Source organism: Centruroides sculpturatus, unplaced genomic scaffold (genome assembly GCF_000671375.1).
Source record: "Centruroides sculpturatus isolate CEXI.00-Female unplaced genomic scaffold, Cexi_2.0 scaffold28, whole genome shotgun sequence".
NCBI classification, from domain to species: Eukaryota; Metazoa; Arthropoda; class Arachnida; order Scorpiones; family Buthidae; genus Centruroides; species Centruroides sculpturatus.
The window spans coordinates 36649-51682 of record NW_019384448.1 but is presented as its reverse complement, the minus strand read 5'-3'; the positions used below and the strand labels follow the sequence as shown (position 1 = coordinate 51682).

Below are 15034 nucleotides of genomic sequence, written 5' to 3'. Positions count from 1 at the left end.
ACAGCCTATGTCCACCCTGAAGTTCCATTCTAAATATTGGTGAAAGAATTTTTGAAATCGGATGAGTAGTTTCGGAGATTACCTGCTGCAACGAAACTTACAAACATTACCTCTTTATTATATTAGTATAGATATAGATAAAAAGTCCAAAAAATTTTTAGATGTAAAAAGCACAGTCGGTTTTCAATTTACTTTAAACAGAAATTTCAGAAAATATTTCCAAATCTTGCTATTTTTGTCCGTACAGTACCCAGCTAAGGTCGGAAATATGCGCATATATTCAATGCATATTTGTTAGGTAAACTAACGTACTAAGTTTACTTAAATAAGTGAACTTAGTACGTTAGTTTAATATAATATAAGTAAAATGAAATAGTGAACTTAGTACTGAGTATACTAAGTTCACTATTTCATTTAAAATGTTTTAACAATTTAAATTTCTTTCTACTCTTGACAGACTTTAAATCAAAAATACAATATGCGATTTCAGAATAGATTTCTTTTGACATGAGTGATTGGAACTTGTATAACTTATACGATTATGGAAACAATAATAAATGGAAAAATATTTATGTATACTACTAAATAAAACAGTAAATATTAAATATTTTATTTAGAAATTTTTAAAGTTAAGTAAAACTATTTGTTTTAAATATATTATGATTTCCGTAATCCAAATTGATTTCAACTCAGAAAAAAACCAGAAACAGAACGAAAGTTGGCACTTTTAATGGCATTATTCTATAGATAATTCCCTGTTACTTTTAGGTAATATTATTATATTTGAAATTTTATTCGAAAATATATGTTATTTTTTAATTAATAATTTATTATAATTATATAATATATATATAATTATATATAAATTTGATAACTACGTAACTGTAATACGTATGCATTTCAGTTAATAAACTGAAATGCATGCGTATTACATTTCTGTCTGCAAGCAAATGTCTGTTACATATTTTTTAAGTGGGAGGGGATAAACATGCATTAAACACATGTTAAAATATTGTTTCACATAGGAGGTGCTCAATTGAGTCAATTACAATAAAATTTTATAAACTTTCTATGCTGTCTAATCAAGTTTATAGCCTCATACAAATGAGAAGAAATGAGTAAAGTTATTAAGTTATTAATTAATTACAGATATAGTGATGAAGCTGATAATAATGTTTTGTTTTCAACTAATATCATGAACTCTACTAAAGTTAGTTTCAGTGCAACTAGAATTTACCTGCAATCAATTGCTGTTTTGGTTCATTTTGATACTTCATGTTGCACTTATTTAAGGACATTTTAGTACTCTGAGACACTTGAAGTTGTTTTTTTTTAACAGGAAATAATCTGGTGGGATGTATTACAATAAGGAATTTTTCCATCTGTTGTAAGTGTCTAGGATCCAAATTCCATTCATAACTTGCATTCAAATTGTTTTATATTGAGGTTTAACATCATAATATTTGAAGAAAAAAACACATGCATACAAATTCCCAGCTCTTAGTCATACTATTGATTTTATAATAAAAATTAATGATAGTGAAATGAATAAACAAATTCTCTTATTGTATAATTAGATTTTATTTTACCTATTTATTTACAGAATATTCAAGTATGAAGCTTCTTACTATTAACTCATTAAGTGAAGATAAAAGTTTATTTTTGCATACTGATCCAAATATTTGTGAACATAAGGAAAATGAAGATATCTTGCCAGAATGCACTCAAGATGTTTTTGATACTAATGCAGTATCCAATTTTAAAAAATTTAAAAATGATAAAAATAATTTATTAAATCTATTTTTGACCCAATTAAATTTAAATAATCAAGACTGTAATATAAGAAAAGAGACTTTGCCAATAGAATCATCACCGTCGTTCAAAATTATCTTATTGTTAGAAGAATCATTGAAAGAATCCATGGGATTTTTAAAGAATTTAATCAGTACAGAAAAAAATTCTATGCTTAAACCTGGTATCTCTTGTTCTGATAATTATTTTAAAGCAGTGCATAACTTTGATTCCAATTGCTTTCGTTTTGAAAACACGTCTGTTACGTTCATTGTAAATGAAGTTGAATGTAGGATGGTGAAAACATTACAGTATTTGTATGAATTGTTAGATTTTGACAGTGTCAGAAGCATTTTGATGAATTATACTTTAGAACATTCTAATGAAGACAGTAAAATAAAATTAAATGAAGTGAGTAAAAATTAAGATTTAATTATTTTAATATAGAATTAAATATTCTTTATTTTCACATATTATAGTATTTATTATTTATATAAATGTATTATTTAATTATTTTAATTTAATAGATCTATACATTTTACTTAAATACAGTATAATCTTGGTAATCTGACATATATGGGAACGGAACAGTTTTGGATTATTGGAAGTAAGATGAATTCAATAGCTTAGTCATTTGGAAAGAAAAGATTTGAAGAGCTCCCTCATAGAAGGTGCTAAACCTATTTCTCTATTTTGAGATAATTGGATTTGAAAGTTTGCTTAAATCTCTAAATCAGAATTTTTATGATTTCGTTTTACATTCCATATTAATAGCACACTCTTTGGCTATTAACTTTTAGTGTTACATTTCAGGTTTTTGTTATTGGCTTCAGTAATGCAAGAATGTGTAACACAATAACAGCTGATTGTGGGATGGCACCATATACCTATAAAAAATATGCTATTGAAATTGGTCCTATGTCAGATAGCCCATAAGTCAGTGATTGTAAGGCGTTGTGATTATTTCATAGTTTTGAATAACAACACATGCAAAGTTATATGTTATTGTATTTAGTGGACCATACAAATGTAACAATAAGATGTATTAATTTATGCTTACAATACAAATTTTGAACAGAAACTTGAATAAGAAACATCAGCTTTTGATATCAAAAGTAAATGAAAATTATCAATAGTTTTTTAACAAGTGACATTGTCAGTGTCCTCATCAATGTCAACATTTAGTCCACTTGTTGGTCAATATCATCTGACACCAACTGCATATAAAACTCTTGATATGAAACAGGGATCCACTGCATCAATGATAACATATCAGCCATCTTATCTTTTGGTATCTTTAGCTTGGATGAATACTTAGGTGTCAACTGAAAGGGATTCATAAGCATCACATGCTGTCTGCTCTGTTTCAGAAAAGAAACCGTACCACATTTGCATTGTTCTCATAGACATAACTGTGGGAAACATGCAGGTGATCTGGATCTGATGCTATGAATTTGAATGTTGAAACTTTAGAGAATTCCAGAGGTTATTTTTCAGAGTTGATTTTTCAGTTATTTTGTGATCCCATTCACCAATGACTACATATTTAAAGTCTACACTCCTCATTAAAGTGACAACAAATATGTTGGATCTGTATATTTTCTTGATTACATCTTTCTGCTGGTCAGGTTGTAGACATTGGGCTCATGTTTCTTTGCATATAATTTGATGCGACCCAAAATTTTGATTGGATGACAAATGGGTATGTCCCACAATAAAAAATTATGTCATATCTCATTAAAGTGTTTATACTAAACTAAAGATTTATGCATTGCAACGAAAGCCCAGTTTTAGTTGTTGTCTAATATTAAATGAAATGTTTTTCCTCTGAGTTTCTGAATTTCTATGTATTTCAGCAAATAACTTGCTATCTCACTGAATCCTTGTCTTGCTTCCTTCTCAGACTGTACAAACATGTAACCCATGTTGGATCCCTAGTCATGAACACAGAATCTAAAAGTCTACAATTTTCATTTATAAAAGGCTAACCCTACTGACAGTTTGACAGTGAAAAGTGCCTGTTGCAAGTCAATAGTGATGCATATCATCAGAGGAATCTTCAGCTGATTTTGTCAACTTGCTTATGGTTTCCTGGCATGCTCCTACCTGTCAAATGTGCAGCTCTCTCTTTCATCAATGTTTCTACCTTAACCTCATCACTTTCATTCCTGGCATTTGAAATAGATACATGGAAACCATTACAGGTGGGACAGATTTGGGCAACTTGAAACCAATGTTAAAGTCTTCACAAAATATTTTTTGAAATTTTGACAATGATACAGTTGGCTTCCTGTTTTCTTCACACCATGTAAGATAGTAATCATGGTATTGTGAGTTTATAGTCAAATCACATAATGCATAGAAGACATATGTAAATGTCTTCTATGCATTATGTTTTCTGCTATAGTGGCTCTGATATTTTGAAGCTATGTAATATCTGGTCATTTGAACATCATCAGGAAAATCTTGCACTTGTTGTTTCCATGTTGATCATTGGGTAATCAATCATAAAGACATAACATTTCTCTTTCATATTCTATGCAAACTGATTCTAGGTGAGACTAAAATTACAAAAGTTTGAACAATCGACTTTGGCTACAGCAAAATTAAAAATTGGACAATGTTGGAAAGCACTGAAGCAGAAGGAAATGTGGAGTGAAAGAACATATTAACTAAAAATTGAATTTTGACTATTTACAAAAAATTTTTTAATTTTTCGAGTCTATCTTTCATCCTTTTTAACACACCACAGAAGTAACAGTATATTGGCTTGGATGAACTTCCACAGAACACGTGATAAATTATAACGAAACACACACAAAGTTAAAAACGATCGAAACGCCGACCTTTTATTTGAGGATTCTGTGGTGTGTTAAAAAGGATGAAAGATAGACTCGAAAAATTAAAAAATTTTTTGTAAATAGTCAAAATTCAATTTTTAATTGAAAATATCCTGGGTTGCTCATGTTATCATGTATGCTGTTATGCAAACATATTAACTGACACAATAACCGGGTGATATTATAAATGGACATTTTTACCTCATCATCACAACTCTTGCTATCTGATTTGTCTTTGGTGCAATCAGAACAAATCAAGCTATTGTCAGCACTAATTTCATCCTTGTCATCATCAGGTTTGTCTTGAAAATTTGGATTCCACTACATCAACTGTTATCACCTGAGGCAGCCATCTTGGCTGAGGATTATTGCTATCCATGAAAAAACTTTCATGCACTGTAATAAGTACACATGTTTCAACCCAAAAATGGCAGCAAATTCAAAATATAATGCCCAAACAAAGATTTGACGCTTAGCACTTTTTATGAGCAAAAACATGAAATTTTGAAACAGAGTTAGCTTCTTGTATGAGGGAGCCCTTCATTTGTTTATTTGCACAGTATTTATACATTGTATTAAGTTGGATTACTGATAAGAAGGACATGCAAGTATGCTGCCATTGCAGTATTAATGCTGCCAAGTTGGTAATTCACACTAAATTTAGTGGGAAATTGAAGTGATCTCAGAAAATTTAGTGGGAGGTACATTATTTTTGCTGGGAAGTTTCAGGAACCGATTTTTACATTTATATAGTATTGAATTATAAGTCATTGTACTGTACCTTTTTTGAACAGCCTGAGATGACAAGCCAAACAATCTTTAATCTTGTGATCAGGCTCGGGCTTGATATCATACCATATTTAGTGGAAATGCATTCAAATTTAGTAGAGATTGGTATTTAAACTAGTGAGAAGGTTGTCTGATTTGGCAACAGTGCTGGTAATACCAAAGAATGACTAGTGTCAGATCATGGGATGTATCGAACTAGCAAACAGCCAGATTACCAATGTTTTACCTGTATATGGATTTAGTTAATTTCAGGAATGCAAATATTTATTTAATGTCTTCACAAATCACTTCTGTAGTCAATATTTCACTTTCAATATATTTTTATATAGATATTCTATATGTATGCTTACTATTATATGAATTTTTTTATCATTTACCTTTTTGTAAAACTATATTTCTTACATTTTTGAAAATTTGATCCTAATTTCCAAATTATTATTTATATTTTTCTATCAATTTTACTGAAAACTATTATTCAAGGTCTTTTCCTGATTAAAAACATTTATTGTGCAAAAACTATGCTAAGTAGACCCATATGGTTTTTGGCAAATATAGTTTGATTTGGAAAGTTTTTACACTAGTTTCAATACACTTCAACATGTGCTTCATTTGTGGTTTGGAGAACATCAAGTCAATATTCAATTTCTCTCAAAGTTTTTTTCTCTTTCCAACAACTCTTCGGAGAGCATTGCTATACTTTCTGTTATCTTCATTTTCAGTTTTCATATCAGCAATGGGTGTCAAAGACACTTTATTCTTAACATAATCCCTTAAAAATGTTGAGGGATTATATCTAGTGACCAAAGTTACTATGCTGTCGGTTCACTTCTCCAAATTCATCGATTAGAAAAAGTTGCATGTAGGAGTCGATAAACATATGAAGTTTCAATATAAGTGGTGCATCATCTTGTTGAAACGTCACCCGTGTCTTAAAATCTTCCAATTAAGATGCTGAAAAATCTGTTATATCCCATACACATTTGATATAATTTTGGGTTTGATGCAACCTTGTTAGGCACAAGGTTGCATCGAACATTAAATTTTGGACTATCCTTCTCTTTCTCTAAAATAGCGTGTAGGTTCTCAGTCTCTCATATACAGACATTACATCTGTTTACCTTTCACAAAGTGTGTAAGCTAGCATCATCTGGAAAACAAACATGCTTTAGGTAGTTATTGTTTGCATTCATCCATCCATTGCAGGATCAGTCACAAAAGAAACATGTTATGGGCAATCATCCAGCTCCAAGACTTGACAATTTATACTTTGCATAAACTTAAGCAAAGCTATTTATACAAAGCCTAAGCACTGCCCTCCTAGGTTCATTTGAAACACAATGAATAAATTTGCTAGAACTGTGTTGGAAAACTCCACTAGCATTAGAGACTGCATTACCTGTAATCAGGTAAAAATGCATTGGCAAATATACTGTTAATTAATATTTTTTATCAGAAAATTTGGTAAAAAATAGGTAGCCAAGTAATACTTTTTGAAGCCAAATATTTATCTGTATACACTTTCATGCATGCTTATATTTTTATATATTAAAGATAAAAGGGTCAACATTTTTATTTAGGCCATAAAAGTAGTGTACAGTACATCATTTATCTTTTAAATTATCAATTTTGAAAGTATCATATTACAGCACTATGCTGGACAGTTTACTGTTGTGCCTAGAATGCAATAGCAATTTTACTCAAATAACGTTTTAGTTGACAAAATGGAATATTTTTATTCAAATGCCTGTGCTGGCACTGGCCACTTTTCAATCAACACAAACTAAAAAATTACAGCATGCTCTATTTTTCAGGCAATGAAACTTTCACTTTTCAAAATAGGAAAAAAGAATTTAACTTGTCATAGAGCATTAAAGATTGTTTAGTTGCTCGCCCATCAATGAGTTGACAACTAAGCTTCCTGTTTTTTTGACAACTAGCATGCTAATTTTTTGCATTTGGAGTCAAAATTTAAAATATCAACAATGTTTTGAAAATTTACTGTTTTACTGGCAATAAAAAAGTTGGTAAATTTGCAACTCATACATGATATTAACAGTCTTGTTGTTCATACATCATTTCTAAGACCAAGTCTGAACAATGTTCTTTACAGGTTATCAACATTTCTAGTCTCTTTATACTTTGCATACCATCCTTTAATGCTTTTCACAGGTAGTGGTTCTCATCTATGCTCTTTTATAAAGTTTTTCCAAACTGTAATTTGTGACTTTGTTCACAAAATTGCACAACATATTGAGCTTTCTCTTGTAAAGACACCATTTCAATATTGGCTGTTGTACAACCACCCAGACCATTTAGAGTCTGTGCTACATTACGGCAAAAGATAACTATGAATTGCCCTAAATAAAGCCACAAACTATACATTTTTTTATCTAGAATATTTTTTGTACAATAAATGTTGGTAACCAGAGAAAGATTTTATGACAACCCCAAAAATGATGCTAATAAATATACTTAATACTTGATCATTGATGTACTTTGATACACTTTAACATAAAAAAATGTTAAAGTATCAATTTAAAGTATATTATTGGTAAAGATTTTCATATTTGTTTCAGATAACAAAGAATAATGAAATATCAACAGAAAAAGCCATTCATCCACTTATTCATATTGTATTACTCTCTTCAACTCCATTATATTACGAAGTAAGTTTATGCATAAACATACTTGATTTATAGTGTATTAAATAAAATATAACAAATACATTAAACAATTTATAATACATATAAAAGCTATAAATTATGGGCATTTTTTAAATTTCCTAATAATAAGCTTGATATTATTTATATCATTTTGTATTTCCACATACAGTAGACCCCCTATAAAACTGGTTCATATAATATGGATTCGTATAATATGGTAAAAAAATTGCGATCGTATTCATATAAACATGCTAAAAGAGACTCATATAATACATCATCGCTGACTCGTGTCGCGACAGGATTGGTCAAATCTAGACCAATAACAGATATTGCACAAACTGTTGAGTTTAAATGAGCAACAGACCTACTAAAACCATTTATTATTTAATGGCCATAAAAATTATATTTATATTAATAATGTCTCCAAAGTTCAGCAAATTTTTCGCAGAAAAATAATTTATCAGGAAACATGCACCTGCCGTTCGATGCGCCGCTCCATGACAAAAACAATCTTAAGCAATGGCATCATTGAACGGTGCACACTCGGTAAGTAATCCTACAATTTTTTGTTTATAGCATAGTTTATATGGATTATTCACAAAAAATTATACGTGTTTTGGAAATGTTGAGTCAAATTAGTCTAGAATCGATTAATTTTATGGAAGAAAACCTTTCAAACAGCGTAGTCCATAAACTGTACATGTGCCGGGCTGTGATTGGCTCATGTATTTAAGTGATCATAAAACACGAAATTTATATAAAACAGAACATATCTACTGTATTATAGGGGAGTCTACTGTATTTGTTTCTGTTCAGAACCATGATATATTTTATCAATAAAAGTACTTTCTTCTATATTTTTTATTTACCATACAGTTTCTGTAATGAAATATTATTTACAAAAGCAAAAATTTTGGTTTTTACTGCTATAAGTATAAATTTAAATGCACACCAAGATAGGAAGCTGTGATCAAAATGAGAATAGTATTTATTTTGCTATTCTTCTTACTATTATGGCTTTCTTATTTAAGTTTATGAAATAGATAAGTGGCTAGATCAAACAGATCACAAATGCATTGTTATACATGTATATCTAAATATATAAAATTACTTGTCTTGACTGACTGATTGATTCATCATCGCCCAGAGCAAACCACTGAACCTAAAGAGGTGAAATTTGGTACACAGTTAGGATACATCATGAAAATGCACACTAAGAAGGGATTTTAAAAAATCCCTTCTTAGTGTGCATTTTCATGATGTATCCTAACTGTGGACCAAATTAAGGATTAAGGCTTAACCTGAAGAATGGGTTCTACTATACTATTTTAGATGCAATTTTTTGTTTTCAACTACATTTAGTCTTCATTGAGTACTTAGGTGTATTAAGTTAATAACATTTCAGACATTGTTATAAATATATTTATATATTTCGATTTTTTAACCAAATGTCTGAACCGTTTTAAATTTGAATTTGTTATTGCATATTGGTTCGATTATAGAATGATTGTAAATGTTCCAGAAAATTGATCAAATTTAAAATAGTTCATTTGATTCTCAGCAATTTTCATCATTCTCAGCAATAGGTGTTACATAACAATTACTATGGCTGTTGAAATACTAAATATAAATGGGGTTTGCTTGCAAAATCCCTGCTGGCAAAGTTGCAGGTAACAGCTAGTAAATATATATATATATGAAGTGATAAAAATATTTTTAATAGACAAGTAGAAGATTTGAAAAATGCATATAATGAATTATAAAGTCAAATCAATAAGATCGTACATCAGTTTATACAGGATAATTCTAAATACAGTGGTACCTCAGTATACGTCTGCTTTAGAATACGTCCAATTCGGAATACATCCTATTTGGATGAAACAAATTTTGCTCAGTATACGACTTTTGTTTGGTATACGACTTAATTCAATTATACGTGCCATCTATGAACAAGTAGCACTATCGGTGTATTAGAGTAGACATTCGTGGTGCCGCGGTTTATAACTTTGTTAAATTTCTTCTGATTTTAATTTGTAAGTAAATTTTTATTAATCATGAATTGCAAAAAGGCAAATGAAAAGCAACAGAAAACTAAAAAAATGACTAGAATTACAATGAAACTGATAAAAGAGATTGTTGAGAAATATGAAGGTGGCATGCATGTTTGAGATTTTAACTGTTGCATACTGTATTCTGAGAATGATTATATCGACAATCGTGAAAAATAAAGACATTATTAAATCTGCTTACGTTGCGAAAGGGGTTAAATCAATTTCTAAACAGAGATCGAAGACATTAGATCATGTTGAGAAATTGCTTTTGCTTTGGATAACTGAAAAACAATGTGCTGGAGACAACGTATCAGAAGCATTTATTTGCAGGAAAGCTAAAAAGATACATGCTGATCTCATGAAAAATCAAGCAGGAACTATCCAGGAAAGCGAGGTGTTTAAAGCCAGTCATTTTTTTTACATGAGAACGGATTAATCATTTTTACATTACTTCTTATGGGAAAGGTTGGTTTAGTATAGGTCCAATTTGGTATAAGTCCAAACTTCAGGAATAGATTAAGGTCGTATACCAAGGTTCCACTGTAAATGCAAATAATTTCAACTGTAAAAGCACATACAAACATATCAGTGGCGTGCTGTGACATTTAATGATAGGGAAGCTGTGTTTCTGTAAGAAGCCGACCTCCAGGGGCAGTCAGTTAATTGCGCATCAGTGATGGTCAATTTGTATCATTTGTTTGATAAGCCAGTAAAACCACAGACATCTCTAAATGTATTTTTAATATCACAATTACATTCTGAATCGCTAGCCAGGACAAAAGGGCTACAATTAAAAATAAAATTATAAAAATTTACTTGGTGAAATAAAATGTGTGGTGGAGGTACAGTACATACCTGGTACAAAATATTCTTCAATTGTATGAATATACTTTTAAAGAAAATTATAATTAAATACAGCTTTGTAAAGAAACATACGTAAAAATATCATAAAATATTCTGTACTTTTTAAATCTTAAAACAATCCATTTTGTCAAATAGCTCTCTACAAGTGGCTAATGGATGGAATCAGAGATGGTCACAGTGCGTGCATACATGCGGACTGCCAAATCCCCAGGGTGCTGATACTGGTCAATGTCAGATACCTCTTTTGTCACATCACTATTATATCTCAAAGGACGCGACAGGGTTGTTGTAGGTTTTAACGTTTTTCGTCATAGCTGTAAAAATCTAAATATGTTAAACTTAATAGATTATCCATCATTTGTTTTCTAACTAATTTGTTTTAGGACCAGCTCTCAATGGAAATTTCCAAAATTTACAAGTTTTTGGTCACACTCATTGAACTGGAAAAATTTCTGTATTTATTACATCTAATATTACGAAGAAATCAGTCCCCACTGTACTCGGCTAGAGATTGGTTCAGTTAAGCCTTTGTTTGAGTAAAATTCTGGCTCTTTCAGCAGGATTTTATTTATGTCCCCAATTCTCTAGTCTCTTAATTATTTAACTACTTCTTAAGTAGAAATAAGTTGAAACAGTTACTCTGTACTTGAGTACAGACTAACTGTTTCAACTGTACTATTTGTAGTCTCAGGAAAAAAGTGGAAAGACAAATTTTTATGACAACGGATACATAAATCGTAAATTTAAGGAAAATAAATTATAGAGCTTTTTTTTTTTACATTGTGCATTTCATTCGTTAAATTTAGTTGTAAATGATGCTGCCAAAGTAACAGTTAATTTTTTTTTCTGCATCCCCTTATAGGTGGAACATACTAAATCATAATATCACTGGTTTAACATTGAAAGCCATAAGTAATATAAGATGGGAGAACAGAATAAAAATATCAAATATTTTAATGGATTTTTTTTAACTCCTGTCAACTATACAGAATTATCATAAAAACATACCAGTAAACCCCTATCGGTTGAGTTAAGTTATAAATCTACTCGCGATTCATATAATCAGGCAAGGACGGCCAAATAGCTAATAGCCCAGAACTGGTCCTGGATAGAATCATTGGAAGCTTTGTATGTGTGTAGCTTCCACCAGTTAAACCGGGTGAGGTTGGTGCTCTGTAAAGCACATGCGCAAATGCCTATAATCTGGCTGTTTGGAAGCTGACCCGGTTTCGACAATACAGCGCTTCCATTCCGCCACTGATATTCGAATATGCAATAGCAATCTTATCGTTTTTTCACATGTAGTATAGAAATTTGTAATAAGATACATAATGCGGTTATAATAAAATATTAATTTTAATTAATTCAAAATACGTTAAAATATGAAAATAATCACGCAATATGTATTTATTTTTTAGAAAATACAAGGGAAGCAGCACTTCCACCACTTCCAATGATGGCACGCCACTGAAACATATGTTCAGAACAGCATAATTTTAAAGTTACAGGATGTTTAACATGCGGCTCTATTGAAAATATTGACAAATTATGGAATCACATTGTTGCATCCTGTGAAATAATTTGAAACATCCGATATTTGCATATGCATGCAAATGGTTGAGGATAGAAACCCGTATTATACAGTCAGCAGTAGTAATTTTCAACAATTATTACAACTCTAATATTTTGAACATATATTTTTATGCACTTTTATGGTAGAAATTATTCAAAGAATCAGCTCCTGAAATTTTTTAATGTATTTAGAATCACTCTATAGACAAATATTTTATAATAATACAGTAGTTTCATTATTAAATTTTTTTATAATAGTAAAATTATTTAAAGCTATCTTAATGTTTCTGACAAAAGATGTGAAGATAAATAATATAAACTAGTACTGGATAATGTTATATATGTAAAATCATAAAAAATCTTTATTTTAGGAAAATTGTATTAATAAGTCTCTCGTTGAATGGTCACTGATGGTGCTTGTTAAATTAGCTGAATATAACTGCAAAAGGTAATTTAGTAAACTGTTTTTAATATTTGAAATAAATGCTTAATTAAAATTAACCCTCCTGCCACAAGGTGGCATATCAGGACACATATCACAAGGCGGTGTCTTATGCGACACTTAGCTAAAAAAAATTGTTTTTCCTTATATAAATTAGATTTATTTGGTTTAAATAATAAAAATACGTGAAAGAAAATATGTATATATACAAAACATACAAAATTGTGTTTAATTAGGAACAAACTTTTCGTATTCGTCATCTGTATCTGAAGCCTGTTGCCGTAACAATTCTTGATGAATTTCTTCGTGTGTAGTAAACCGTTGATATTCTGTCATAGTAACCTTCTAAACAACGGTAGATAATCAAGAAATAGCTGTTTAGGCTTTTCCTACCTGATAAAAAATGTTAATGTACATCACAAGAAGGTGTCGTATCTGACACCGGAGCAGAGTGGACCTTGATTATACCTAAATTATAAAAAAGAATTGAAGGTAAACGACTTATTTTTTCATGCCGCTGTCTTGAGAACTACTGCCCGATAGGGTAATTTATGGTCACGACCCCCAACACTAGTGCTGTTTCTTGTACAAACGAAAACAAACGTGTCGGATATGACACCACCTTGTGGGAGGAGGGTTAATATGTATTAAAAATTTCAGCAAATTTATGCACAAAATGTATAAATTTGCTGACTTTATTTCTAATCAAAATTGTATTATATTTGTAAATAAAAAAGGACCTCGTCACATTTTAATTTCTTTAAAAATTTCAACAAATAATAAAAAATGTTTACTTTGTGACAAAAAGTTCCACAATTGATGAAGTCAACTTCTCACAACAGTTACTTCTATGTAGGCTACTGTTGGAGTCAGAGCTTTATCTTCGCCCTGTAGTTGATCTCTGTCAGAACTGTCCCAATAAATTTACATAATACAAATTAAAAATTGTAAATAATTATTATTATGTAAATTGCTCTCTTTATAATTCTGTGATATTCTAATGGAAAACTGTCTTGTTCAAATTCCACGGCAACCATTTCTATCAGATCTGTTCCTCCAAAATTTTTCAATCTCTGCAACATCAATTTCAGATCCACTGACTTGGGACCATGAGTCATCTGAAAGTGAACCATGTGGTTTCTACTGCTTTTGTGCATCATTTCTATACTGGCTGAAACCAAACCAATGGCATGACAGTCACTGACAAGATTATTGCCATTATTTTCTGTTACAGAATACTGTTTGAGATTAAATGTATTAAAATATTCTGATATCCAGACACTTGGAGGTCAATACAGTTCCATGCCAGGTTTTTGGAGTTTTTTGAAACTGTCATGTCTGACTAGCTTGATGGCTTCTTGACTCTTCACTGAATCATCTTTGAACTGTTGCAGTTGGAGGTATTGATTGATTGTGTTAGACTTTTTGACAAATCTGTGTTCCATGAATCAAGAAGCCAGACCATTCAATTCTAGATGGACGAAGAACTTCTGATTCTAAGATCTTCTGATCCTGGTCCAGCCATCGGCCGAGGTGGCCCACTGCCAACTTTCTTGACTTCCCACCCTTCTGAAAATTCATGTCTGATTTATGTAAATTGATTAGGACAGTTCCCACAGAGATTGATTACAGGAAGAAGATAAAGCTCCTGCTCAAACAGTAGCCTAAAGAGAAGGATGTGCTGTGAGAAATGAATTTGTCAATTGTGGAACTTTTTATCATGGAGTGAACATTTTATATTATTTGTTAAAATTTTGTAGTATATTTATTTGGGCATTACTTTTTCTGTATTATACTTTGTGTATATAATATTTTATTGGACATAAATAAAATTCTTGAAAATATATATTTGTTTAAAAAGTCGAAACAAATACTTGCTTGAAATTCATTATAAAAGCCGAAAAAACATGGTCTTAATGTGTATCAGTATGTATTATAATACCAGGGGCGGACTGGCCATGTGGAAAATGTGGAAAATTCCACATGGGTCGTATACAATTTGGGCCGTTTTTCCTTATATAA

The 15034-nt window shown here is 30.6% G+C and overlaps 1 protein-coding gene across 1 annotated transcript in view; it reads left to right on the top strand.

The window, feature by feature from the left end:
- LOC111620484 overlaps positions 1-15034 on the top strand; it is a 30214-nt gene that overhangs the window by 6984 nt on the left and 8196 nt on the right. Inside the window, exons 2-4 of the mRNA XM_023362402.1 lie at positions 1604-2202; positions 7997-8086; positions 12942-13018. Of these exons, the coding sequence (XP_023218170.1) occupies positions 1615-2202; positions 7997-8086; positions 12942-13018 (755 nt within the window). The 5' untranslated portion in view covers positions 1604-1614. The remainder of the gene's footprint in view (positions 1-1603; positions 2203-7996; positions 8087-12941; positions 13019-15034) is intronic.